This window comes from Corvus cornix, chromosome 27 (assembly GCF_000738735.6).
Source record: "Corvus cornix cornix isolate S_Up_H32 chromosome 27, ASM73873v5, whole genome shotgun sequence".
NCBI lineage: Eukaryota > Metazoa > Chordata > Aves > Passeriformes > Corvidae > Corvus > Corvus cornix.
The window spans coordinates 616,786-644,337 of record NC_046355.1 but is presented as its reverse complement, the minus strand read 5'-3'; the positions used below and the strand labels follow the sequence as shown (position 1 = coordinate 644,337).

The 27,552-nt window shown below is 53.0% G+C and overlaps 1 protein-coding gene across 1 annotated transcript; it reads left to right on the top strand.

Moving 5' to 3' along the window:
- Positions 1-1,943: 1,943 nt before the first annotated feature.
- On the top strand, positions 1,944-11,795 carry CCR7 (C-C motif chemokine receptor 7). The gene is made up of 3 exons (XM_010412750.3): positions 1,944-2,219; positions 7,121-7,170; positions 8,473-11,795. The coding sequence occupies exons 1-3, from the start codon at positions 2,210-2,212 to the stop codon at positions 9,535-9,537; spliced, it is 1,125 nt and encodes a 374-aa protein (XP_010411052.2). The 5' UTR covers positions 1,944-2,209; the 3' UTR covers positions 9,538-11,795.
- Positions 11,796-27,552: the final 15,757 nt, after the last annotated feature.

Genomic DNA, 27,552 nt, shown 5'->3' with positions numbered 1-27,552 from the left:
GCACTTTTGTTGAGAAGTTTATCAATGAAAGCTGCCACCCAGCCCCCGCTGCAGCCTGGGCAGCAGGTCTCAATCACTGACTTCCACTTTCCTGGGCACTGGAGGGGAGCAGAGGAACCCAGGGACTGGAATACCTGGTAATTTGATTCTTTTTATATAGGTAATTAACTTTGGGATAACAAATAGGTTCTAGTAGCACAGTGCAATGGCTTTCATGGGCACAGCTCAGGCCTGGCTCTGAGTTTGGTCTGTTTGCTCACACAGGATCCCAATTTTGTGAAAAGCAGCTCATGGGGCACCCAGGTTCAGAAAATGTGTCAAAGAGATGGAATCACTCAGGCATGAAACAGGCTGCAAATATACACAATCAAATTAAGCAAAGATTTAATAAATGTTCTGAGAACTCCTGGGGTATAAAACATGACTGTACAAGAAGTTCAGTGTCATACATCAACAGCAAATTGTTTATTTTAAATATTCCCATTCTTTTTAACAAAAAAAGTTTGCTTGAATGAGCTCTGACAACACAGAACTTGGCATGCACCAAAACTTCGAAGTTGAATCTTGGGACCATGTGCAGAAAACAAATTGCAAACCACCGGCCTGCCTCCCCTCTCTTGCCTTTGGCTTCAACCAGGGTGGACCTGGGGTTGGATCCACCAGGACACTGCCTGGTGCCTCTCCCTGGAGCAGGGTGAGCACACAGCACCCCGCGAGGCCCACGCCCCCTCTGCACACCCACGGCTCCCCAGGCAGCGCTGTGACCCTGTGTGAAGCTTTCACGGCCCTGTTACACCCCTTGATTCCGGGTATTCTGCTGCTACCCAAGGGAAGTCTTTCATCTCTGGTCTTCCTTGGCGGAAGTGGTTACGAGATAAAGCTCTCGAGGCAGCGTACCTGCCTGGATACCTGGTGAGCAAAGGCAAACAGAGCAATAAATAGCTGCAGAGATGTGAACGGCACCTGCTGTCTGAGATAAGTGCCAGGCGAGGTGCGGAGGAGTCAGTGCCGCGCACTCAGCACCAACGCAAGTGAGGGTCACCCTGTGTGAGCAGGGGAAAACCGTCACAGTTCTGCAGCCCCAGCACCCTGCCCTGGAGCACCCCAAAATCCTGCCCCGGAGTACCCCAGCACCCTGTTCCCCGAGCATCCCAGAGTGGGCTCAGAAACATGCCAGCACTGGTGCACTAAGAGGGAAGCATTGGGAAGGATTTTGAGTGACATTTGGGCTGGGACCACATCAAAGGAGGGTCTGAAACTGGATCTGGGTCTTCATAAAGGACCTAAGACAATCCACAGGAGCCTCAAAACTATCCTCCACTTCAGATATATTTAATTTGGGCTGGGATTCCATCCTGTGATGCCCTATTTTTCCACCTGCCTGCAGTAACAGTACTGACAGAGTGTAAGAAGATGGAGAGGACAAGATGCCAAAGGTATCACTTCTAGGTGACCCTGGCCTAGGAGTGTGAGGAGCTGGAGATGTTTCTGTCTGAGGAACAACCCCTCTGTCAGAGGGGTTCCAAGAGCAGAGCCCTCTTTGACACCCACCAAACGAAAGCCACTGGTTTGCCTTGGGGGAAGGTATGAGACTGACAAAGGGCAGAGCCTTTTGGGGAAGACAAAAATACACAAAATACCCAGAAAGAGAAGGGGGGGGGAAGTCACTGAGCTGCTGAGAGTGTAGCGAGGGAGAAGGGCAAAGGGCTGCTGGCCATGAGTGGTCCTGTGCACTGAAACTTTTCAACCTGAACACCCTTCCGAAAACGTCTGGTAGATGGGATGGGATCCTCTGTTTCCTCCGGCACTGAGGGCTCACAGATGAAGCAGGATTTGCTGGAGAGGAGAGGTAAGAAAGGGCCTCCTTCCCCCGTTTCCTTCACCACAGACCATTTCTCATGTGCCAGTTCAAAAGCAGAGCACACTTCACTTCCCCGAGTGTCAGTAACAGCTCTGGGTGTGCGGAACACGCCAAGGCAGCACCTGAGCACCCCGAGAGCTCAGCACAGCTCTGAACTGATGAGAAGGAGGAGGAGGAGGGTCTACTGAATGTCAGTGACATCAGGGTGCCTGTGATCTCCTCACAAGGGTGCAGGAAGTATAAAAGCAGAGTTCCCCGAGGAGGGTCCCTGGCAGGAGCTGGGGAAGCGGCGCTGGAGCGAGTGATGCTCTTGCTACCTCTGTGACTGGATCCTGCTGGAACCACACCATGGATGGGGGTGAGTACCTGGGCTGCAGCCTCTGGCTGTGTCTTCAGCTTTATTAATGATGTCCAGCCCCTGTTCTGTGACACAGGAGTGGAGCACTTCTGTTAGAGTATTTAAACAGTATAAAAGACTTTCATCTTCCTCGTTTTTACTATTTTTAAAAAAATGGACAGTTCTCTTTTAGAAGCTCAAAAACCTCAAATCACTTCAGAAACAAACACAAAAAAAAAGAGGTTGGGAGGCAATTTTAAGGGGCCCTTTTGTTCCAAGGCAAATGGAATCTTTCATAATTCACATCTTTTCTTCTGTGTTCTTAATTTAAAGAAAGAGAGAGAGAGACCACTCTCCCTGGCAACGTTTTAATTCAGTGAATCAATCGAGGAACTGGGAGCAAGAAGAGCTGAGTTTGTTCGATAAGTCCATCCAGTCTTTTTCAAATTATTTCTATTAAGAAATATCTGCAGGAACACTGGGGGATGCAGGAGGCTCTGGGGATGGTCCAGGGATGCAAAGAAGCTCTGGGGGATGCAGGGAAAAGAGGGGGCAGGTCCCACAGGACCCTCCAGACTGGAGCAGGGAATGGGCCAAGGGAGTCTTCTTTCTCCTGGATGTCTCCTCACAGCCTCTGGCAATCAGTGGCTTAGGAAATTCCTGGATTTTGGAATCCCTGCATCCAAACAAACACCCAGCTGCAGCGGCCCACCAGACATCACTCTTCTCGTTTAAACTTTTGACCTCCGCATCATCCTGTGGGCACTTTGTGGGCTGCTTGTTCCAAGGGGTTCAGCGTCTGGGGGCAGCTGAACTCAGCTCCTGGGAAAGGTTAATCATGACAGGGCAAAGAAAGCGTTAGTGAGAACCTGACAAGATTATGATAATGTTCCTGCTTTGGGGTTTTTTGTCCTACTGTTGTATTTCAGAGGAATATTTCATTTCCCTGGAAGATGCACAACCATGGTGCTTTCTTTAAAACACGACTGGCTCATTCAGCAGGAAATTTTCGACTTGCTTTTCTCTGCTTATCTTGTCTTTTGATTCACAGTTTCCTGAAAGGAGTGGAGGTAGATAATTATTAACTTTCTTCTGTGATAGATCAGTGAACACATGAAATAAGAGCATGACTGGGTTTCGCTGGGTCCTCTCGCTCCCGAGATGACAGTGTCTTTCCTCTGCCAGTTTTGAGGAGGGGAAGGGGGGAGAACAGGCTGATAACTGCCAATAGTCATTAGATCGCTTAAGTATGATTAACTTTTCTCAGAAATACCTAGTTCTTCCCCCAAAAGCCTCCTGTACTGCTGGTGAAGGGGCACCAGAAACTGGTACATGTATAAAACACAGAGAGCAGGTTACTCACTGCCTACACGTGTGCTGAGACCGGAACTTGCACTTTGCAATTCTGGATGGCCAAAAAACGTTCTTTCACCATGAGGGTTTGGCCAGAGCAGGTTTGCTCAGCTTTGCCAATGCTCCCTAAAGCATTCCCAGCACCTGCTTTGCTCTCATGCATCTCTCAGCTGTAGCTGCAGCCAGACCCTCATGAGCTGCCCCCGTCATTTGTGTGATCTGATCAACCACCCTCAGCGCTGTGTCTCTCCCCTCTTCCAGGCAGGTGTCCTCATACCAAATACTTCCACTGCCAGAGGCCTTTCTGGGTTCACCTGAGGGGATTCACTGCTCCTGCAGCTGCTCTTATCTTGATGACAATTAGTAGCTGGTGCTGAGGGAGGTCCAGATAAACTGGGAGGGATCTACCTGTCCAAATTCACCCACTCTTCTGCCACAGCATGGCCTGAGCTGTGCCCCAGGTGCCCACCCCACAGCACCTGAACTCCAGCTTAAAAACACCTGTTTCTTTCCCTTTGCTATTGAGGGAGCCTGAACAGCTCAACAGGTGTCAAGGGATGAATCCCACACCCTGTGCTTAATCTGTGCAGGAAGATTGTAAAACTGAGGGGTTCCCATCCACTGCCATGAACAGACCCCTTCCTTCCTTCCTTCCTTCCTTCCCATGGAGCAATTCCCCTTTCCACCTGTTTCCAGGTCCTTCAGGACAAGGATGGCCTCAAACCAGCACCTTCCAGGCTGAGAGACATGGGGGCTGACACGGGGCTTTAAGGCCAGGCTGACTCATTTGCTGTGGTGGGGTTTTGGTGTATTTTTATAAATGAGGTTTCTAGTGCAACTGGCTGCAGGGACTTTTGGGAGGGTTATTTTTTCTTTAATATTTTGAGGAACAAAACATTAAAAACTTTAAGAAAATACCCACAGCAGCCAACTGCCCGGAGGTGTGAAAAAAAGAAAGGAGGTGTGACAAAAAGAAAAGGAATGTACCTAAACTGCCTGATAAACTGCAGAGCAAAACTCATGTCCTGATAATTGCGTCTGCCCACTGCCCTAGACCACAAGACAAGTTGGGGAGATGCAAGTCCTGTCCAGTCTGACTGAAACCAGTGACACAAACGTGCTCAAACTGGTACAGAGGGAGCAGGAGGCAGCAGGGCCTCTCTGGTTGTGCTTACGCAAACATGTAATCTGAGGTGGGGGCACAGAAGAGGGGCAGAAACAGCACAGGCTTTCTTCATATTGAAAAGTCATTTGACATTTAAGACACTTGAAACAGCAACTGAGAAGGGGGAGGAAAAAAACCTATGATGATCTTCAAAGGAATGATATCGGCTGAACTGTTTCAGGAGTTGGTTGAGTCACGTTCTCAGTCCTGTTTTTCTAGACCTTCACAGGGTGATAAGGAAACAGAACAGAGCAAAGGAGCCCTCACCAGGGCTGAGTCTGGGCCTGGTCAGGTTAAGTCAGGGCTGGACCTGGAGTTTACAAACCAAGCCACGGAGAGCTGGTGGAGCCTGGTTTAGGTGGGTGCTTTTCCTCCATGTAATGAGGGTGGTTCTTCTCTGCCTCTTATCCAGCTGCCACAGGGGTAATTGCCTGTGGGGCTGAGCTACCAGCACAGGTACTTATCACCCAGCCAGAGGCAGCCAGGAGCACCATCTCCAGGAGTCCCGGGAAACCAGGCTGTTCAGAAGGTGGAACAGAAGACTAAAGGCTGCTATGGGGTTTGCAGAGTCAGGGACCTCGTGCCCGTATCCCAGGCAGGTAGAGCAGTTACAGTCTGGGCTTGCTTAAACCCACCTAGTGATTCTCAATCCTTGGGGGTTTTAGTGTATTTCCTGTGTCATATGCAAAAGGAGAGGAGCAGCTTGAAGGGGTGACAACCACAGCAGACACCAAACCTCTTCCTGCAGTCTGGGGCTGGTCAGAGTGAAAGCCACTGGCTGGACAGAACAGCCAGAAGCTTCACTTCACCCCTCAGTCCCAACCTTGCTCTCCTCCACTCCTGAGTCACCTGCACTAAGGGTTCCCTAGGGAACCTTTCAGATACGCCCAGGAAGGTTTGGAGAAAGTGAGGGGTGGACAACCACAACTGAGCACACAGCTGCATGAGCATAGAAGATGAAAATGAGGGGGGAAGGTGAGACAGAGCTTCTAGAAGACCTCAGGGGAGGCTCTCACACAGGCCTGGGGATGAGCACTATGACTTTTCACACGTGATTGAGGATCTCTTACCCACACATCAACCTCACGTATAAAAAAACATCCCCACTCACAGGTACAAGAGTAACTATCTGTTATTAGTGAAGCTGTTGCTTAACATGGGGGACTTAACATGGGGACTTGGTGCAATGTGTGCAGTTACCTGTAGTGGAAGTTCATCATCCTGGTCTGGTACAACGTGAGCAGGAGCCTGGCAGAGCAGGCTCCAAACTGAAACCAAGCAGAAACCAAGCAGAGCTGTGTCCAGCAGACACTAAGCACTGGAATCCGCCACATTCATGAACAACCAGGCCATGAGGAGCAAGGCAGAGTTCTAGGAGGAATAAGGAGCTGAAAGCCAAAGGTATCTCCTTGCCCAGGGCCCCTAGAGCAGAAAACCCTCAGGGAGTGAGGGGCTGCAGGGACCAGCCAGTGCCTGGAGGGACATCGTGGGTGAAGGCACCCCTCAGGGAGGGACACATCTCCTGCTCACACCAGAGTGGATCCCAGGATCTCACTGCCACCTTCCAGCTGAGCAACTTTCAGTGGCAACCGCCTGAGGTAGATGCTGGTACGAACTGTAAAACAAGTGAGGAGAAAGCTTTCCCTGGCCCTGGCCCTGCTAACCACAGCAGGAAGAGCTGCTTGGCTGAGATTGCTCTCACCACCACCACACCTGGCTCTGAATTCAGTTTTTCCTCCCAGCTGTCAGCGTCCTCTATTTTCATATCCCAAGGCAGCAGAAGGCAACTCTTGACATTTAGAGACAAGCAATAAATTTCAGCCAGTTCCAGTTCTGTCTATCCCATGGGGAGCTGAGCTCTCCTCTCCACAGCCCAGGCACCACACAGGAACAGCTGGGCCAGATTTATGGCCCTCACAGCGGGATGTTTTCACACGGATTAAGCTGCACCCTCACTGCTCAGACACAAGGGAACAGGCTGCTGGCTGCCCGCAGGGAAAAGCATTGGATAAAATCTAAATGGGTGCACTGTGCCCGAGTTAAGAGTCTTCAGCTCTCAGCCTTCACTGGATGGGGCTCTGAGCAACCTGGTCTAGTTGAAGATATCCCTGCTCACTGCAGGGGGTTGGACTGAATGACCTTTAGAGGTCCCTTCCAACCCAAACTGTTCTACGATTCCATGAAGCCAGAGGGGCCAGGCTCCTGAGACTCCACCGGTGCTGACAGTAACGTCCATGACCCTGGGTTATCTTGCTGGCATCTTCCCCAGGTTTTGGTTTCCTCAGCGGTGAGGGCTCTGCAGGGTTCACAGTGCCATGGTCAACATGATCCACTGCTTTTTCAAAGTGGGAACCGTGTGGAAACCCCCACTCAGCCACTAACACAGTATCTCCTTCTTCCCTAGGCAAGCAGCTAAAGGTCACCCTTGTTTTCAGCCTGCCGCTTGTTTTTCAGGTAAGATGTTTTCAACAACATTGTTGAAATCCCACTGCTTTGTGTTGTGGGTAAAGGGAGATCTCAAAAACTCTGAGCAGCCACCCACAGTCCCAGAAATGTGGGGGGACACAGCTGCTCACCCCAAGATCCAGCTGTGGGAGGTGAGAGCAGAGCCCAGCTACAGAAAAACAAACAAGAGAAACAAAAGGAAGGAGAGCAAAACGGTGACAAATGCAGTGATTTTCAGATGGCCTGGGCTGTGTGAGTCCCCTTTTAGCCCCAAAATGAGCATTTCCAGGTCACACAGGAGCACCCCACATTGATTGCAGCAAGCAGCTGGTTCCCGCTCCCTGAAAATTCCTGGTCAAGGTGCCGGGCTCTGACCGAGCACAGTGCTGGAGAGGGATGTGCCCAAGGAGGAAGAGTTCAGCATCTTCCTCTGCCTGTTCTTGCTCAGAGTCCCCTGGCACAGCAAGGAGCACCCCAAGCATGGAGCTGTGCCATGACCTGCTCCCAAACCAGGGGCTTGGTCCCTCAGCAGCCTTGGCCACCCCCCAGCCTGTGGGGCTCCATGGGCTCAGCCTGAGGGCAGAGCAGAGCAGCCCGTGCTTCTCCCTTTCACTGCTGGCAGCCCGGCAGGATGTGGTAAAAGCCAAACTGCCGAGATGGAGAGCACCGAGATGCTCACTGATAAAGGGTGAGGGTATCCAGGGGAAACCTTTCATCTCTGTGCGATGGGGAGAAGGTTCTGGAGACTAATAAGTCACAAAAATCAGGGCACAGATACCGCAGGCTCTGTCTGCCCTGCAGGTTATGGGAGTGTAGGAAGATGAAACAAGAATAATCAGAACTGAAATCAGGGGCCTGAATGAGATGCCAGCACCGTGTCCGCGCTGACACGGAAACAGCTTCTGCTGAACTCACCTCACTTCCTCACAGTCACCTTCCTTGATTTTTAATTTAGCTGAAGGACATTTTATTTCTCACATTTTATCTGAGAGGCAGCTGTGTACACACAGCTGGAGGCAGGTCCTGGACATTCTGGAAAGCTGCCACATGTCTGAGGGTTTGCAGGTGTTGCTTTGGCTGAGCACTAAACATTTCTGGTGGAATTCCCTCTTGGAGCCCCCCGAAAAGCCCCAAACCTCACATATTTATGGGAAACACTTTCAGCCACAAGGTCATGTCAGCTCTGTTTGTGATGTTGGCATGAGCCTGCACTTGGGAACTCCCTGGGACTTCTCTCCAGGCCCCCTTCCCAGCACGGCCACGCAGGCACACAGTCCTTGTCCCAACACACTCTTCTCTTTCCTGTTCCAGATCTGTGCTGGGGACAATGTCACTGATGACTACGACTCCAACACCACCATTGACTACAGCATGTTCGAGTCCCTGTGTGAGAAGAAGGAGGTCCGTAACTTCCGTGCTGCCTTCCTCCCAGCCATGTACGGCCTCATCTGCATCATGGGGCTGCTGGGGAACGGGCTGGTGATGCTCACCTACATCTACTTCAAGAGGCTGAAGACCATGACAGACATCTACTTGCTGAACCTGGCTCTGGCAGACATCCTCTTCCTGCTGACCCTCCCCTTCTGGGCCACAAGTGCGGCCACGCACTGGCTTTTTGGGAGCTTTGCCTGCAAAGCCGTCTACTGCATCTGCAAAATGAGTTTCTTCAGCGGGATGTTGCTCCTCCTGTCCATCAGCATTGACAGGTACTTCGCCATCGTCCAGGCTGCCTCGGCCCACCGCCTGCGTCCCCGGATGATATTCATCAGCAAGGTGACATGTGTCTTCATCTGGCTCCTGGCCTTCATCCTCTCGATCCCTGAGCTGGTTCACAGTGGTGTGAACAACTCAGAGAGCAATCCCCGTTGTTCCATCATTGCTCATGACTTGCAGACCTTCAACACTGGCATCAAAGTGTCCCAAATGGTGTTTGGCTTCTTAATTCCCCTCCTGGTCATGTCTTTCTGCTACCTCATTATCATCAAAACGTTACTCCAGGCCCGCAACTTTGAGAAGAACAAAGCCATCAAGGTCATCATCGCTGTGGTCATCGTCTTCGTCGTCTTCCAGCTGCCCTACAACGGCGTCATGCTGGCCAAGACCATCTCAGCCTTCAACCAGACCAGCTCGTGTGAGGAGAGCAAGACGCTGGATGTGGCGGATGATGTGACCTACACCCTGGCCTGCTTCCGATGCTGCCTCAACCCGTTCCTCTACGCCTTCATCGGCGTCAAATTCCGCACCGACCTCTTCAAGCTGCTGAAGGAGCTGGGCTGCCTGAGCCAGGAGCGCCTCTGGCAGCTCACCACCTGCCGCGACAACAAGAGGTCCTCCTTCGCCATGGAGACAGAGACAACCACCACCTTCTCCCCATGAGCCGAGCTCCAGGCATGCTTTGGCTGAGCTGAAATGGTTTTGAACATTTTCTCTAGGGTGAACTCCTGGCAGAGCAAGACCTGCCACACTGCAGAGAAGGCGAGGGAAAAATCCAGCAGCCTCCCCTTATTTCAAGCAGTGAGGACTGCTGGCCAATATCCCATGAGTGGAGAGACTTTACAATAGAGTTGTCACTAACAGCAAAGCAAGGGAGAGGTGGTGAGTCTACAATTTCTCCTGTCATTTCACCTTTAGCTTACTCTTTCCCTATCAAAATGAGAAATGCTCAAAATAGAACATTTACCCTAAAAGTGACAAGTACAAGAGAAAACAGACGTTGGTGCAGCAGAACTGTCGTTTGGAGCTGAGCTTCCAGGAGCATCACCTTTGCTTTGGATGTTGCTTTTAACAAGACAACCCGTTGCTCTACAGCCCCACAGAAATGCCCTTGCACTAAGTCAGCCCAAGGCAAACCCACAGCCTCGGGCTCGATGCAACACACAACCCCAGCTGTGGAGCTTCGGAGCACATGGCTGCTCCGCCTTCCCCACAGGAAGTGAGAGATGACCACAGCTAATGCAAAATCCACACAAACTCCAGCCATAATTTCAATTACTTCATATAAGACTGTAGCCACTCATAGCTCTGTCAGGAAAAGTACAAATTCCACTTTACTCCTGCCTGTTTCTGAGCTATCACCTGCTGACCTCAAGATAAATATGAACGTGAGTTTTCTCCTCCATTCCCAGTCCTTCTAGCAGGACTTCAGCTGCCTTTGAAGTCAGATCTGTATTTCACTCATAAGCTACTGGGGCGTGTTTTGCATCGGCGCTGTCGGCGCTAACAAAGACTGCTCACTGAGGTTTGATCTGAACACAAAGGACAATCCCATCCCACCACTGCCAGGGCCATGGCAGCTGAACAGCAGATTATTGTCATGGAAAGTCAGACCTTGGAGGAGCCCAGACTGTAATTCCAGTTGGCGCTTTTACAGGAAGAGCGAAGATTCCTGACGACAGATGAACACTCTGGGAACCACTGTTGTGGGACAGCTGAACGTCAGCTGGGAGGAGCTGCTGCAGAGTCTGGGCAGCTGTCCCTGTCCTTGTCCTGTGTGCTCTCATCCCACAGCACCCAGCTCTCCCAGAGCCATCACCAGTGGAGAGAGGTCTCAGCCTGGAGCTGCTCCCGGGGCTGACAGGGAAGACATGTCCATGTTCCCCTGAACACACAGAGCCATGAGCAGCAAAACACTCACTAAACAGACATTTATCCTTTTTTTCAACACATGGATCCATCAGGAGTGACACAGAGAACTCTCTGGTTCATAGGTTGTAAAGCATTGCTTTAGAGAACTGAGGACTAAAATCAGCTTTCCAAGACAGAATTCACTGGCTGGGTCTGAGACAGCACTGCCAGTTATTTTCCTGGCTGCCACCAGATCTAAATAAATTCTCCATAAACCATTTGCCTCTGGTGTACGGGATTTTTGCCAAGGGCTGGGATTTGGGAAGAGAGGATATTCTGCTCGGTGTTACTTGACTGTGCTGAACTGTTGAACTCATTTTCTTTTACAATGCCCAGGTAATTGTACAGAAGTGCTGCTTCTCTGTCACATGAAACAGGGGGTGACAACTAACACTGAACAGCTTTTTGCCCTTGATTTCCTCCTCATCCTTATTTGGGCAAGACACAGCTATCAAGATCTTGGCCAGAGCCAGGGACACCCCCAGCACAGGACACCCTCAGCACAGGGTATTTGCAGTATTCCTCATCAGTAAAAATAGGTCGTTAACGTATATTCAACATGTAAAGCTGCTTCACACAGACAAAGTTCAATCTGTTCATGAATGTACCCCGAGAACACTCTGCTTCCATGGAACCTTTTCATGCAGAATCCATTCACCCTATTCCAGCCAGGAGACTGCTCCACCAGCACATGGAGCTGTACTTGTGTCCTGTTGATAAAAGCCATTCCCCTCCTGCAAATGGAGAGGTCTTCAGGTCTTTATAGACCAAACGAATTCCAAACAGCATAACACACAGCTGCTTCCATAAATGAGATGCAGAGGCACCCTCTGGGACAGCTGCAGCTCAGAGAGGCAGTGGTGATGTCGGAGTGACTGGCTTCCCCTGGTTAAATTTAACAGACACAACACATTTGCATCTAATTTAGATGAGTCATGTTAACACTGGCCTAAGATCCCAGCCTGAGGTTCCCCCCGATGTCTGAAAACTGACTGTATTTTGCTACTTGAGAAAAATAAATTATAACGATTTAAACAAAATACTTTTGGTTTTCCATTGCATTTTCTCTATCCTTGTACAGTCCTTGCCAATCCTTCTGTCCTGTCAGGAGCTGTTTGACCAGCTCAGCTTCACACCAGTGCTGCCCTGAAGGTGGGAGAGCATGGAAAATAAACTAAATAGAAAAATGTTGGTTTACTTCACCTGCTGATGGATTATAAAAGAAACAAGTCACCAGCACTTTAAGGAGTTTTTAACTATTAACCCACCTGTTATAATGCTGCTCCACAGCTGGATGTACCTGATGGCTACTCATCAACCTTTAAGTAAAAAGTCTTTAAGCTGTAGCATTTTATTGTTCACATTTAATTAAAATTCAGTAATAAGCCACCACATTACTGTGGGAATTGCTCACAGGGCGAGGCAGCAGCTCTGGGGGCTACAACCCCTACCCACAACCAGGGTGAGAGTAGGAACTACAACAATGAACACAATGCTCCTGCCTGACCTCCCCAGTTAATCTGTGCCTCAAAGCACACGGGGAAAGGCGGGGGGGGGCCATATCCTTCACAAAAAGTGCCTTGTAATTGGAACCATGGAATCAAAGAGGAAGAAACTCAAAGAACACGACAGGAGCCTGACACCCGAGTGCCAGAGCCAAGGCACATTTCTGCTTTCACTGAGCCATGAAAGTCTCCCGTTTTCTCCCAGAAGAGAAAGGACAAGGTGAGTTCCAGCATCTGGCCCAGAGTCTCAAGCAGCATCTCCAGACTAAGGCACAACACAAGATGCAGAACCCCAAACCCAGGGATCCTTACATAAACATTGGGTCTCACTGCAGGGAGGTCCTCAACTGCCCCAAGAGCTCATTTAAAGTGCACAAGGTGCAGTCAGCTGAGCAGGGCTTGGAGCCAGAACTGGGGATCTGCAGAGAGCCACAGCCCTTCCAACCATTCCCCCTGCTCCTCTGAGGTGAGCCAAACTCTTAATATTCAAGAACTTTCTTGATTAAGAAAACAGAGACACCCCCTTAAAGCCCTAACTTAAACCGGTAAAATTCACCCACCAAGCAACTGCACAAGATCACAACTTGGGCCACAAATATTACAGCCAAATCACACAGAACCTGTTACCAAAAAAAACCAAAAAGTTCTATTTCTAGGATGGATTTAACCCACTTTAATACCTTTCACCAGCAAGAGCTGCCTATTTCCTTTCACAGTTCCAAATCTTCTTTAAAAAGCCAATAAAAAAGCCTGGCCCTCATTAGAGAAAGGGGACACAGATTTGCCATAAACCACATAAAGGCACGGGAGGGAGTGACTGCCCAGTCCCAGCTGTGTGGAGTCTGGGTGGTTCCTGCAATCCCTGTTCCATGTTATTGTGGGGAATCCTGCATCACTCAGAAGCCCTGGACTCCTCATTGCTCTGGATAAGCATCACTGCTGATCATTTCTCCTTCCCTGACAGTTCCTTATCTCTGTGCGTGTGTATTTTTAAGTTACAGTTTGAAAGCCCTTCGTGCCAAATGGATCTGGGCTGGGTGGGAGCCAAACTGGAACGAGGAGCAAGTAAACTGGGAGCTGGCAGCTGCTCCCAGCTATCTCAGAGCAGGGTGCTGGCGTGTCACCTCCCTCTCTGTGCTGTCCCAGGCGCTGCCCCCACCACTTGCTGGTGAATCAGTTGATGGGAAGGGGAAAGTTCTCCAGGCAGGGCTGTGGTTTCTCGTGTGCCACCTGGGCAGCTGCGTGAGGGAAGTCCTTGTCACCCTAAAAAGGAATGAGCTGGAACCGGGTGAGGTAAACAAACCCTAAAAATAATGCCCGTGGGCGATGGGGAAGGGTGGGGGCACATTGCATCAGTCAGAATAGCTGAGAGCGGGCCATGGCTTCCTCCTCGCAGCTTCTTTTGTAAGGAAAAAAACTCCTGTTCTGGGGGTGGAGGTGTCACATCTCAGGGGAGAACTTTTTGTACAGCCAACTGTCCCTGTTGGCAGAGCTGCCTTGCCTGGGGCCACCTCCCCCAGGGAGGATGGTGGGGGTTCAATCCATCCCTGGGCCACTGGAAAAGGGATCCGGGGAAACTGAAGTCAGCTGAGCCATCACCTGCCTTTTGCTTGCATCATCACAAGCAGCTTCGTGACCTCAAAGCAAGTAAATCAAAGAGTCTGACGAGGACATTTTACAGATTAGAAGGTGGCAGGATCAGCTCAGAGCCAACTGTTGGCACCAAGCAGGGGACAAGAACTTGCAATAGAGATATAAGGAAAAGTAACCAGCTAAGCAGCACCATGCTGCATTCAATGGCAGCAGCACAACCCACTGCTAGACCACCTCAGAGCCCTGGAGTGGGGGGTGTCCCCAGCCCTCCTCCTCACAGAGCCCAGCCCATCCTGCTCCTTCCCCAAGCACTAAAACCAGGTAGAATGTCCCTGGCTCTGTGCTCACACCACGTGTGGGAGCCCTGCCGGCCTCTTGCTGAAATGAAACAAAATTTCATGTGTTCGGATTTAGCACAAATCGCCAGTTTTCAAGCCCAGCTGGGGCAGCCACCAACCCAAAATGAAAGTTATTTTTTCACTCTCACCTTTCACTAAGACCCCAGTTCTGCAGAGCTGAGTATTGATATTAAACCAGCAGAGAGTCAAGTGTTGATATTAAACCACCACCTGTCACTGCTACAGCTTGTTGTAGAAACTTTATTCAGGTCTGAACAGGTACGGAGCCTTCTGGCTCCACGTGCAGGGCAGCTGCAGAGCCAGCCCAGGCATTTGTCACTGCCGAGCCCCTGCAGCTCCTCATGTGCAGGAACCGAAACTTCCCTTCCTGCTGCTTTGTTTTTAATTCAATTGTCTGAAAAAAAAAAAAAAAAAAAAAAAAAGAAAAAAAAACAAGCAGAGAGCTGCTTTCCTTTCTGTGCTGCTGAGTGCTGGCACAAAAATTATTGTTGAGTGATCAGGGGCATTACTGGGAAATTTCTGTGACTGAAGGACAATACTAATGTCCAGAATCGTCCTGCAGGAGAGGAAAAGGCCAAGTAACTTCCAGTGAAATAGACAAAAAGGCCGTCCAGGATTTAGAGTCTGTGCATGCTGCTCTGTACCAAAATCAGAACTTCTCTCACCAGTTCCAGTTCCTGGATCTTGGAGGTTTTACCCATGACTTTGTCTCCTCATCAGGGAACGTCCCACCTCCGTGTGAAGCTCAGTGAGCACACACACATGTCCAGGTGTGCACACCTGTCCCAGCAGCCCTGGTTTCACTCCAGGGCAATCACAGCAGAATCAAACCCCTCTGGGGCAAAACCCAACTGTTGGGGCTGCACAGAGAGAAACTCACGTTTTCAGGGCAGAGTTGACTGATTCCCTGGGAGATAATACGTTTCTCCTAAGTTTTGGCCACACCAAGCAGCGAGAAAGAGCTTCAACCCCTGTGCCAGGGCGGGGAGTGGGAGAGGAAAAAAACAAAGCTCTTTATGGATGACTAACCCAGGCTCAGCTCCTCAGCGGGTGCTGCACGAGCCCCTTTGAAGAGTTCCGCACTTTTGCAGGTGGGTCCTGGTTCTGCCTCGCCAGGGGGTCACAGGTAGGGACAAGGCTCCTGCCTCAAACGTCACCCCCCAACTGTGTGCGGAGGGTGGGAGTCGTGGGGCACCGCAGAGCTGGGCCCCCACAGACGTGGCTCCCACCAGGCTTTGGAGGGTTGCAGCAGACCTGGAAAGGCACCAGATCCATGTGAGACTCACCCAGCTGTGCTGCCAGCAGCTCCTGGCAGGCCCCCCCAGCCCTCCCCACGCGAGCCGACCTCACGTGCCAGCGCTGCCTGCGCAGCCCAAACAGCCAGAGGCGTGAGGCTGTTTTGGAGCTGCAGAGAACAGCCAACAGAAAAGGTCCCCCCAACACCACAAAAAAGCCCTGAAAAGCTGCCAGAGCCTCCTGCCTTCACTGGGCAGCCTGCTCCAGGCACTACCCAGGCTGTGGCTGTTCTGCACCCACCACACCAGAGAAGGTCGTCACGGAATGGTTTGGGTTGGAGGGAGCTCAGGATGGGGGAGCAGCCCCACAGCCGTGCCACAGGTCCTGTCCCAGCTGCCCCAGGGCCGGGGCACAGGGGTGATGCTCTAGTGAGACATCAGCTCTGCAGAAAAGCTGCTCCTCCTAGGGGACTTCTGGTACATGTTCCACCCCTGCCAGGGACCTGCTCCTGATCTCTGGCAGGGAAATGAGCCCCCTGTATAATCACTAAGGCAGAAAGAGCCTTCCCTCACGGGGCATTTTCTCCTGCAGCCATGGAGGAGGTCATGGCACATGGCCTGAAACACACCATGAAACAGAGCTCCAGTGACCAAGACGGAAACACTTCCTTCTCTTCCCTGACATCTGAAACAAAAAAAAAAAGAGATTATAGGAAAAGCCCAGAACAGAAAGAACCTCCCAAAGCACTGGTGACCTCCCCAGGGCCTGAGTGACAGCCTCAGGAATGACAGGAAAGCCCAGACAGGCTCTGAGTGACCCACAGCACATCCAGCACAGGTCTGTGGTCACCATCCCCTCTTGCCTGCGGCCATCCTGGCCCTGGGAACCAGCAGAGACAGAAAGCTGGGATAGAGGACAGCAGGGACATGGTCTCCTCCCTGTCCTTCCCTCGGAGCCACTCTCCTCTCCTCTTGCCTTGGGTCACAAGTTCCCTGTTCCTGGGAGAGGGCTCCCAGCCAAACCTCTGAACTCCCCACAGGCGGCCAGGACCGACCACAGCGCTCTCCTTGAGAGCTGCTGACACCATGTGGGAACGCCTGGGAAGTGATCCACAGACACCTCCTGCCCTCCAAGCCAGGACTCCGGGAAAAACTCGGGAAAGCTTACCCCTGAAGTAAAGGTGTGGGTTCAGATCGTGTGGAATCCCATTGAATCCCTCTGTCAGGCTAAAAAATGGACTTGCTCTACTTTGGTTTAATTTAAATCTACTGGAAGTGATTTGGCTTTGATTCACTTGATTTTTCCCTCTGGATCAGCCCATGCCTCTTCCACGTGATTTCAATAATCCATTCTCAGTGCTAAACTCCATCCTGTTTCTTACATCTTCCCATAGAAATGACATCTCCCACAGATCACATTCCACTGGCTTTGTACCCAAATTTCCTAGACAACTCTGGAAAACATAAATGGCCTTTTCCAGCCACCTCCTACTACGTGGGACCCTGTGGGAAACTCCAGTGCAGCTGCTCTGGAAAAATCCCAGCCTGGAAAATGGGATTTGTCAGGCAGCAGAAGATGCTTTCTTCAAGCAAGCTTTACAAACACACCCACTTCCCCACGAGGGCTCATTGTGCTTTTCAATCTCTCTCTCACCACGCAAGAATGGGTGGCTTCAGCTTCTGAATTTGTAGATGAACTGAGAAAAACACCATTGCCACTTCAGCGATCAGTGACTCAAAGACTTGTTCACCGTTATGCAGGTGCCAATAAACAGTTGCAGAGGTGTGAATTCTGCACCGAGGTGAAGCTACAGCTGGCAGAGGCTGGGACAGAAACTCCGACAGCAAATGGTGCCTCTGCTGGGAGGTTCTGTCACCCTAAAACCCCACCGTGTCAACAAATTGTTCTGGAGTAATCCCTGTGTAAAAGATAAAGATCTAAAGCTATTTGAGAGCATCCGAAGGGGGCTGTGAGGGGTGAAGGATCTGGAGGGGAAGAGTGTGAGGAGCAGCTGAAGGCACTTGGCTCCTCAACATCCTCCCGAGGGACAGCTCCGATCTGTGCTCTGGTGACCAGGGACAGAACCCCGGGGAACAGCTGGAACTGTGTCTGGGAGGGTTAGGTTGGATAGCAGGGGAAAGTTCTTCCCCCAGAGGGTGGTCAGGCACTGAACAGGCTCCCCAGGGAATGGGCACAGCCCCAGGGTGGACAGAGCTCCAGGAGAGTTTGGACACCGCTCTCACCACAGGGTGGGACAGTGGGGGTGTCCTGTGCAGGGAGGGGAGTTGGACTGGATGATCCCTGTGGGTCCCTTCCAGCTCAGGATATTCCCCGATTCTGTATTTGTCACCAAAGACGCACATGAAAATGTACAGAATTTAGTGCAGAAATACTAAACACAGTGATTTCAGGCTCCTTTTCCAGGGGGTGGCCAAACCCCTCCAACCCGGCACCTCTGTGCTCCTCCCGTGTGTGTGAGGACCAACTGAACTCCTCTAATCCACCCCCAAACCCGCTCCCCCCAAACTGAAACCTCCCCGGCTCCACGCACGTTTATCCACTTAGGTTTTGTCTTTTCTCCCTTGTTTGCATAGCAAAAAAAAAAAAAAATCCTTTTTGTGGCTTCTGTAGAAGACAAATGGAACAAAAACAACCCCGCTCGCCCCACCTATGCCACCAGCTTTTATCTGCGGGGGCCAGAGCCCAGAGCCCACCCCTTCAGATCTTATGGAAATAAACACTCGGTGACATCAAATCTGTTTTCAAGGAAAGGTTCCCACACCCCCTTACAAAACACTTCGGTATTTTTTTTCCCCGAGATGCTGCCCACGTATCTCCCTTGCACACCACAGCACCAGCACCAGGCAGGGAACCCTCACCTGCCTCCCCCCCGTGCTCACCTGTCCTCTCCTGCCCCCACCTATCCCCAATTGCCCTCACCTGTCCCCACCTGCCCCCACCTATCCCCAATTGCCCTCACCTGTCCCCACCTATCCCCAATTGCCCTCACCTGTCCCCACCTGCCCTCACCTGTCCCCACCTGCCCCCACCTATCCCCAACTGCCCCCACCTGTCCCCACCTGCCCTCACCTGCTCCCCCTTGTGCTCACCTGTCCTCACTTGTCCCCACCACTCTCTCCTGTCCCCACCTGCCTTCATCTGTCCCCACGTGTCCCCAGCTGTCCCCACATGGCCTCGGCCTGTCCCGGCCTATCCCCACCTACTCCCACCTGCTCCCCCGGTGTTCACCTGTCCCCTGCCCGCCCCTGTCCTCTCCCCTGTCCCCTCCTATCCCCTCCTGTCCCCTGCCCTCCCCTGTCCCCTCCTATCCCCTCCTGTCCCCTGCCCTCCCCTGTCCCCTCCTGTCCCCGCGCTCACCGGTGCACGCGCACTCACGTGCCTTCCCACGTGTCCGCCGCGCGCGCCCTCGCTCCGCCCCCTCCCCGCCCTCACCTGCAGCGCCCCCTGGCGGCCCCGAGCCGAGCGCGGCTCCCGCCGCCGCTGGGGGGAACCGGAGACCGACGGATCCACCGGGAGAACCGGAGCCACCGGAGACCCCCCCGATCCACCGGGAGAACCGGAGCCACCGGAGACCCCCCGCTCCACCGGGAGAACCGGAGCCACTAGAGACCCCCCGCTCCACCGGGAGAACCGGAGCCACCGGAGACCCCCCCGATCCACCGGGAGAACCGGAGCCACCGGAGACCCCCCGCTCCACCGGGAGAACCGGAACCACTAGAGACCCCCCCGATCCACCCGATCCACCAGGAGAACCGGAGCCACTAGAGACCCCTCCATCCACCCGATCCACCGGGAGAACCGGAGCCACCGGAGACCCCCCCGATCCACCGGGAGAACCGGAGCCACCGGAGACCCCTCGATCCACCGGGAGAACCGTCCCTGGCACAGGGTGCCCGGAGCAGCTGCAGCTGCCCCATCCCTGGAAGTGTCCAAGGTTGGACGGGGCTTGGAGCAGCCTGGGATAGTGGAAGGTGTCCCTGCCATGGGAGGGGGTGGGGCAGGATGAGTGTTAAGGTTCCTTGCAACCCAAACTATTCCATGATTCTATGATTTTATGAACACGGTTGTCACTGGGGGACAGTACTGCCAGGAGTGGAACTGCAGCAGGATGCAGGAGCTGCAGATGCCACCAGGATCAAGCCCTGATTAACCTTTTATGTGTTTTCTTCCCTATATTATCTCCCAGGAAAGTTTCTGGACCTGTCTCAGAGCTGTGTGCCTGTCACGCGGGGGCAAGTGGTGCAGTTGGTGCCCTTCAGTATTTTTGTTAGGGGTCTAAAAGCTCCGTTTGGTGCTCAGATGTCCTCGTGCCTCCCAAGCACATGCTGTTGCCACTTCCCTTCTTGTCACTGCTGCAGGGAGCAGGTGATGCCCAGGAAATCCACAAAAAATATTCTTGGCCGCAGTTGGCAGCTTCTCCTTCCAACACAGCCCTACACCAGGTAAATCCCGGTGCCCCTGTCAGTGGCCACCGAGCACAATTCCCATTCCTCCAAACCTTGAACAACAGTGGCAAAGCCCAGATGGAAACCAGGCTGGAACACCATGCTCTTCATTGCTCTGGTACCTCCTGAGGGTCTCAGGGCCCTCTGGAGATGGGAACCAAGTTCCAAGTGTCTCACAGAGGGATAGAAACGAGTGCAAGGTGATGCTTGGGCTGTGAGCAGAGCCCGGAGCTGGGCTGCTGTTTCCAATGTCACAAGCTCGTTCCCGGTCCTGTTTTGCTGGCACAGCCCGTGGCACTGGAGTTCGCAGGGCTGGAGGAAGCAGCACTGCAGCACTCGGGTATGGAAATGAGCCAACAAATAGAGCATGACCCGCCTGCGGAGCACGGGAAGGGCACTGCAGCGGTCGGTTCCTGGAGAAAGTCTGGGAGCTGATCCCTTCCTCGTGCGGAGCCGTAACACCGTGGGTGATCCCCGGGGAGAGGCAAGTGCAAGAGGGAGGACAAGTGCTAACTCACAAACACGCAGGGAAACCACAAAACCAGGGGCAAAACCATCCTTGTTCTTGTAAATTCTGAGCAGCTCTTTTTGGTTTGTTCTGTTTCCCCACGGCACGTTTTTGCCATGAGAAAAGTCCTGAAAACTCCTAATGGCAAAATAAAAATTAAAGAGGCCGGCGTGTCACTCCTGGCACTGGGTCAGGCTCATCCCTGTGTTCAGGATCCAGCCCCAGCAGTGTTTCACCTGAGAGCTCCTCGGAGGAGGATGCCGGTGTTACCTGGTGGAAATGGGATGCTGGCGAGGCACAGCGTGAGATCCCCAAAATCCTCTGGAGTAGTGGCACTGGCCCCAGATTTCCCCACCCACCTGTCTCCGTGGTTTGCCTGGAGCTGCAAATCTTCCTCTGCTCTAATCTGTTGAAGCTGTAACCCCGAGGGATGTCTGAGAACGACAGCCAGAACAGCCCTGGAAGTGCGAGTGATCTGTTTGCTGCTTTTCTCCCTTCAGGACAGCTCGGCTGCCTCCCGGGAGGATCCTCACAGATCCATTAGCGTCCATTAGCAGCTTCCTCTCCTTTGCCTGGCAGTCAGTGTGGTCCTGTGAAAGTTGGCATCGTGGTGGTCCCGGGGGCTGGAGCTCACGGAGAGGGGCCAGCGCAGCCCAGCAGCCCCGGAGCTGCCCCGGCTCCGGGCAGGAAGGAACCGCGGGGGCCTCTGCTCCTTCCTTTTCCTGCAGGCTTGGACAATAGCAGGGCAAGGGCTGGGAAGAGACGAAGCAATGGATTCCCCAAATCAAAACGAAGAGTTTTAATAAAGGGGCACCTCTTTGTTTGTCCCATGGAGGGGTTTCAGGGCGCTGGTTCTTAACTGTGAGCTGTCCCTGCTACCAAGTTATTGTGGGTTGTTATTATTATGGATAAAGTGGGCAGGGATGGTGAGATAGGTGAGGATCAGTCAGTGCTGGAGGGCTGCCAGGGGCTGTGAGTGGGACAGGGAAGTGCTGAGGGGTGCAGCTCTCTCTCTGCAGCTCTGCAGGGACAGGCACATGCACGTTCCCATCTTACAACGGCTCAGCCCCACTGGAATCTGTAGCAGCTTTTGAGGATCAAGCAGTCTTCCAGCAGCTGTTCCCAGATTTCCCCATGCCATGGCCTTACCATCCCAGTCGGAGAGCCCTTTGCATCCCTGAGCCAAGGGCAAAGGCTGGAAAGGAAGAGTTCAGGACCATGTGGGACACGAATGGATGGACTCGTATGGAGAGCTTTGGCCAGGAAGAAGAGCCGCCTCTTCGCTGGGAAGTGGCCTGGCCTAGAGGCCGTGGGGGGATGCAGGTGCCCTTCCCATCCTGAGGCCCTGGCAGCAGCCGGGCCAGGGCGCTGCGGGCTGGGCTGAGGGCGGGGAAGGCAGGAGCCTTTGGCCCCGCTGTGCCCGCACTGCGGCTGGGAACAGCCTCCATAAATACCAAAATGCTTTCAGCGTGACAAGTGTCAGCAGCTGTGACTCAGCCCTTGGCACTGCCTGCAGTCACCAACCATGCTCCCATTGTCCGGGGTCCCCTGGAATGCGAGCCCACACCGGCAGTCCTGCTGCTTCTCTGGGCTGCAGACGTGGGTGAAGCAGCACCTTGTGATTCTCCGTGCGGTGATGCCCAGGCTGCAGTGATCCGAGGGAAGGTGCCACTTCCCAGGAAGTACTGGAGCGCTTTATGCACGGCCAGCGTGAGATTCAGTGTGGAAAACGGATCCTGGGAGCTCATCCCAGGCCCTTCTCCCAGGAAAAATCTGGGAACAGCTGCTGGGAGAGTGCTTGATCCTCAGTCCCTCAAAGGCTGCTACAGATTCTAGTGAGGCTGAGCCGTTTAAGACGGAAACGTGCATGTGCCTGTCCCTGCAGAGCTGCAGAGAGGGAGCTGCACCCCTCAGCACTTCCCTGTCCCACTCACAGCCCCTGGCAGCCCTCCAGCACCGAATGATCCTCACCATCCTTGCCCACTTTATCCCAGTAAACCCACAATAATCAGCCTATTCTTCTCCAGCCCTTTGTTGCTGCACCCATCCGGAGGCCCCTCAGTACACCTTGGCTCTACCTTTCCCCTTCCTGACGTCCCTGCGCGTTCCTCCTCACCCCTGCTATTAGCAGTAAGAGCTGTAATTAGCGTTCTGGCTGTGCCCAGAATCCTCTCCCTTCCCTCCTCACAGGGTTTACGGTTTTTCCGTTGAACAAATATGGGAGCAATTCCCCTGAATTGCCAATCCCTATCAGTGCTGGTGTGGGGCACCACAGCGAGAGCAAACAGAGCTGATTGTGGAGGGGAAAAGTGAGTGTGGAAAGCAATTGTTCTCCTTGAGTTCACCTTGATAACAGAGACGCCAGCTCCAAGACAAAAGCCGTTTCACGGTTCCATGCCCTGGGGTTGGAGGAGTCTCACTCCTGAAAAAGGGAAAATTGGTGGTATTAGTTTAAAACGCAGTTCAGAGGTGGGAAGGAGAGTCCAGGCAGCGTGAGAAGAGCTGGGCTTCGTTTCCTTTTCTTCGTCCACCACCGTGAAACATCCAGCAGCTCTCTTACCCTGGAGAAGAGAACTTTGCCAGGATTATTTGTTTGGAAGCTGTCAGCAGCTATAGCTCAGAGGTTAATGTCTCTCCCCTCGCCGTGCTGTCAGTGTGTGCAGAAATGCTTCTGCTGAGAGGTCACTGGAGCGCAAACAAGGACAGGTGTGATGGCTCCATCTCGCCCCATCCCCACCTGCGCATCCGCGCCATGGGCCCAGCTGCCAGCAGGATTTAGGGCCAGCACGCCAGGTTTCTTTACAGCAGGAACAGCAGGAATAGCCCAACCTTGCACTGATGGGAAACAAACCCCTGAGGATCTCACTCTGCAGAGGAGAAGCCCCTGTATCTGTGGATCCACACAAACACAAACACCACCAGGATTTTTTCCCCTGGATTTCTCCTCCAAGAGAGCTCCCCCTTGCTGAGGAGCTCTGGAGGCTTCTCCCAGCACACAGCTCCCCTGGGATAGCCAGTGGCCAGCGAGTTTGAACCAGCTTATGAATTTAATGACAAAACTGCTGCTGGCTTACTGGGGAGGGTGAGTCCTACTGCCCGGCAGCTCAGCCTGGGAGTGACCAGGACAGTCTCCTCCGAAAATCCCTGGGATTTAGTGCTGATAGTTACTGGAATGACTCCAAGTGTGGGGTTTTTTCAGGCAGCGTCTCCACAGCCCTGTGTCACTGATCACATACAGAAGGAGTGTGGAAGTGCTCGCTGATCCATGGCTAATGTGCTCTTTGGAGATGTCTGAGGTGTTCTGGCTCTGGCTGGCTGGGAGCAGAACCTGAGGCAGTGTCTGGAGACCAGAGGACAGAGAAACAGCTCCCAGAGGCTCAACTGCAGCAGCAGGAGTGTCACTGCTCCCCTGGAAACACGGCATTACAGTTCCAACCTGGATGGCCCCTGGGTGTGTGCCTTCACACCATGCTGTCCTTGCGGAGCTGGTGAGGGGCCTGGAGCAGGCACTGAGAAGATCCTGAGAGCCCCAGTTTGCAGAGCCCCCTCCAACAACCCAGCTGAGGGTCCCCGGGGCTCTGCTGGCAGAGGTGGCTCCAGGGGGTCTGTGATGACTCTCTGCAAGGGGATGGTGTCACTTGGCACAGGCTGAAAACTGTCTGTAGTGGGGAGCCAGGTGGCTTCGTGATTCATTCAGCGCCTGACATCAATGTGGAATGGCTCATGGCTGGATCCAGGGTGGATCCTGGAAGCATCTTTCTAAGGAAAGTTTTGGACAATGACGTCCCAGCTTCTGACGATGGATGATGCCATGTGGGGCAACCTGTGCTGCCTTTTCCTGCCTTCCCGCAGAAACACAGAGGGAGGTACTCCCCTTGTGAGGTTTCCTCACTGGAAATGATCCATCCAAAGCTGCTGCAGGGAAAGGGCTTGCTGCTAAGGAAAGAAGAGCCCAGTCTCTAACTCGCTGAGGTTCTGAGAGCAAAACGCACCTGCAGATTCAGGCTGTGGAGATCTGTCCTGTGCTCCTCTGCTGCCTTTAAACCTCTGGGAAACACCGCGGAGAAACCCAAGGTCTTCAACCTGGGGGACAGCACCTCAGGACAGTTGTGTGCTGAGCATCAACATCCTTGGGGCAGTGCCCCGTGGGGCAGGGAACCTCGAGATGCCAGTTTTCTTTTGGGCTTGTCTGTATCTCTTTGGCACATGGTCAACAACCAGTGTCGCGCAGCACTGGCCAAAAACGGGCTTTTGTCCGCGCTCCACCTCCACAGGCAGGTAATTCCTGGTGGGAGGCAGCAGGAACCACCTGGTGCTGCCACTTCGGCTCTGCCCGTGCAGGGCAGCAGCGGGGCCTCATCCTGTGTCGTTGACGTCAGTGGTTTTCCCCTCGCAGCGCCCGGCGTGTGCAGGCACAGATCTGGAGCTGTGCTCAGCCCTGCCCACGCCTCTGGCACGTTCCGGGCCAGCACCGCTGCTCCTCCATTCCCTCCTGCACAGACACAGCTGCCAGCCCGGGACACCCCTTCAGCCCCACCGCAGGGCATAGGGACACATTCCCTCTCCTTTCGCTGGCTCCCCACCGGCTCTGACGGTCACCGATGCTTCCAAGCATGATGCGACTTCCCTGGAGCCTTGCACTTTCAGACCGTGAAAACCGTAACTGTGAGGTCTAGGAAACAAAAGGTCCTTTCTCACTGCGAGGAGGCTGATTAACATCCCCTCAGGGAGACCAAAGGGCCTCGTCACCCTTCTGACTAAATGTGTTTTGTTGTTCCATGAAAAGGGTGACTCACCTGGCAAGGCCTCGGAAGCCGTGAGCCCCACGTGGCTGTTACAGGAGCCCCGCGGTAACGGGGTCCAGGGGAGGTGTGAGGGGCTGTCCCTGCCCCGGAAACAGCCCCTCCTGGGGTCCCCAAATGCCGAGGAGCTCAAACCCCCCAGTGCTGAACGCTTCAGGCTCCACACAGCCGAGCAGCGCTGGACACGGTGCCCTCCAGCTCCCACACCACAGGAAGGGGGGGAGTCTCTGGGGGTGTTTGGACCCAGTTCCAGACCTTTGGGATCTTCTCCCCTGCCCTCTGCCACTGGTCAGGTACAAGGCAGGTCAGGAACCCCTCAGAAGGTTCCTTGGGAGCTGCCCAGACCTGCTCTGTTTTTACCAGCTGTGCCATCAATCCCCGGAATGTCACAGCCCTTCATGGATTTTTCAGGCAGGTATTGCAGCACTTAAGGTGTTTTCTTCATTTTCAAAGGGCCCAGAGGAAGGAGGAACTATGGAGGAGTGAGGAGAAGAGGAGGAGGGAGGAAGATAGAAGCAGTCTGCTTCCTGCCCAGATTTACTGCTAGGTCAACTTCCCGTGACACTTCTGAAGGGCTGGACATGGTGTTACTTTGCTTCATCTGTGTCACACTCCTGGAAGGTTTTCCAGAGCTGGTAGCAGGAGGGAGTAGGTGTCAGTGGCAGCTCAGGACACAGGGCAGAGCAGCTGCTTGGGGCCAACTCACGCGTTTTATTTGTTCTTTTTTTAGCTGTCAGGTTAATACTTTGTCCTTTATGAGCACGTCCTGGGTAGGGCCATGCCTGGAGAAATCTGCTCTGCACAGACAGGTCGGGTTTAGCCAAGGAAAGAAGAGGTAGAGGAAGTACCAGCAGAGGGATCACAGAGGATTCTGCCACGGACGCTGCCAAGAGGGGTTCCCGTGGTGAAGAAGGACCTGGAGGACAATCCCTTGTTCCAGCCCTTCTGCATGGCCCAAACGTGTCAGCCCCAAGGCCTCCCACCTTGCCCTCCACATCCTGCAGCCCGTGGAGCCACTCCATGGATCACCTCGCCTCGCACAGGAGCCAAGCCCTCAGTTCCAAGCAGAGGTGACAAAGAGAGGGATGTTTCATTCTTTTCCCCTCATTTGCACAGGTGCATTCCAGGGAAGCACTCCCAAGTGTTATTCATAACCAATATTTGTTCCTCTGAAAATGTTCTTTTATGTTGGGTCCCTCATCGGTGTCTGGGCGTTTATTTTGCTCAAATCCCAGAAACAAGGAACCACACATTTGCAACCCTGCAGGTGGGACCCTGTGGCTCTCTGCCTCTCTTGTTCTTCCTCCAGCCTGTCCTGTGGCCACTCCAGTTTTCCTTGGCCATCTCCAGCTGTGAGCAGAGTGCTCTCCCCCAGTAAGTCTCTCACTCCTCCTCATTTCCTTCTGCTTTCTCCTGGGAACAGAAAAGTGGCATTAACTCACTGCTGACCACCCCACCCCACCTCAGAGGAGATGTGGTACCATGGTCTTGCCCACCTGCACACCTCTACCACCATTTACAAAGTTTAGAGATGTGTTGTTTGTTAATAATGTTTAGGGCCTTCAGGGTGGGAAAATCCAGGACGACGCAGAGGCTTGTTCCTGGTGGGATTTTCACTGCAGGGTAAGTTCACCTGCACAGGTGACTGGCATGTGGTTCTCACAGGCATTGCTGCTTCAATCCAAAACCTCTGCAGTAAATTCAGTGTAACCTGGGTTCTAATGGGGGTAACAGAGCCCTGATGTTAAGATTTTTACACCTGTGTGACACAGATTCAGGGCCAGGACAGAACACCCTGCTGCGTGGACAACCCTCCCTGCACCCCACTAATTTTTCCCTGCTGATCTTCTGTGGATACAGAGAGCACAAAGAAAATATAACAGCTTGGCCAAAGAGCCACTGAATTCCTTGGCCTCACTGCAGAAGCAGCAACGTCAAAGCCAGAGGTAAATTACGTTTTTTTCTGAGGAGTCCTGCGATATCTGCATTTGTTTCAGCACTGGGGAGGAGTTTGACAGCCTTGCTACAAACAAATCATTTTCTATAGCAGCTGCTCCCCCAGGCCATCTCCTCATGCCTTGCACAACACAGACGGAAAAGCAGAGAGAAAAGACAGAAAAGCAACGTTAGAGCAGCACAAGATTTGCAGTTTGGCTTCCTAAGTGCCAATAGCAGTAAAATCCCACTGCCTTGCATCACTCCAGGACACAGAGGCCTCTTCAGCCTGGGGCCAACACGGGATGTAAACACACAGCAAACAGCTTTGCACTGATTTCTGGGTTGCTGAGCATGTTGGTG

What these genes read in the sequence shown, in the direction of transcription:
- CCR7 (XM_010412750.3), top strand. An exon ending in GCCTGCCGCTTGTTTTTCAG is followed by an intron (nt 7,171 to 8,472) that starts GTAAGATGTTTT and finishes TTCCTGTTCCAG; the next exon opens with ATCTGTGCTGGGGACAATGT.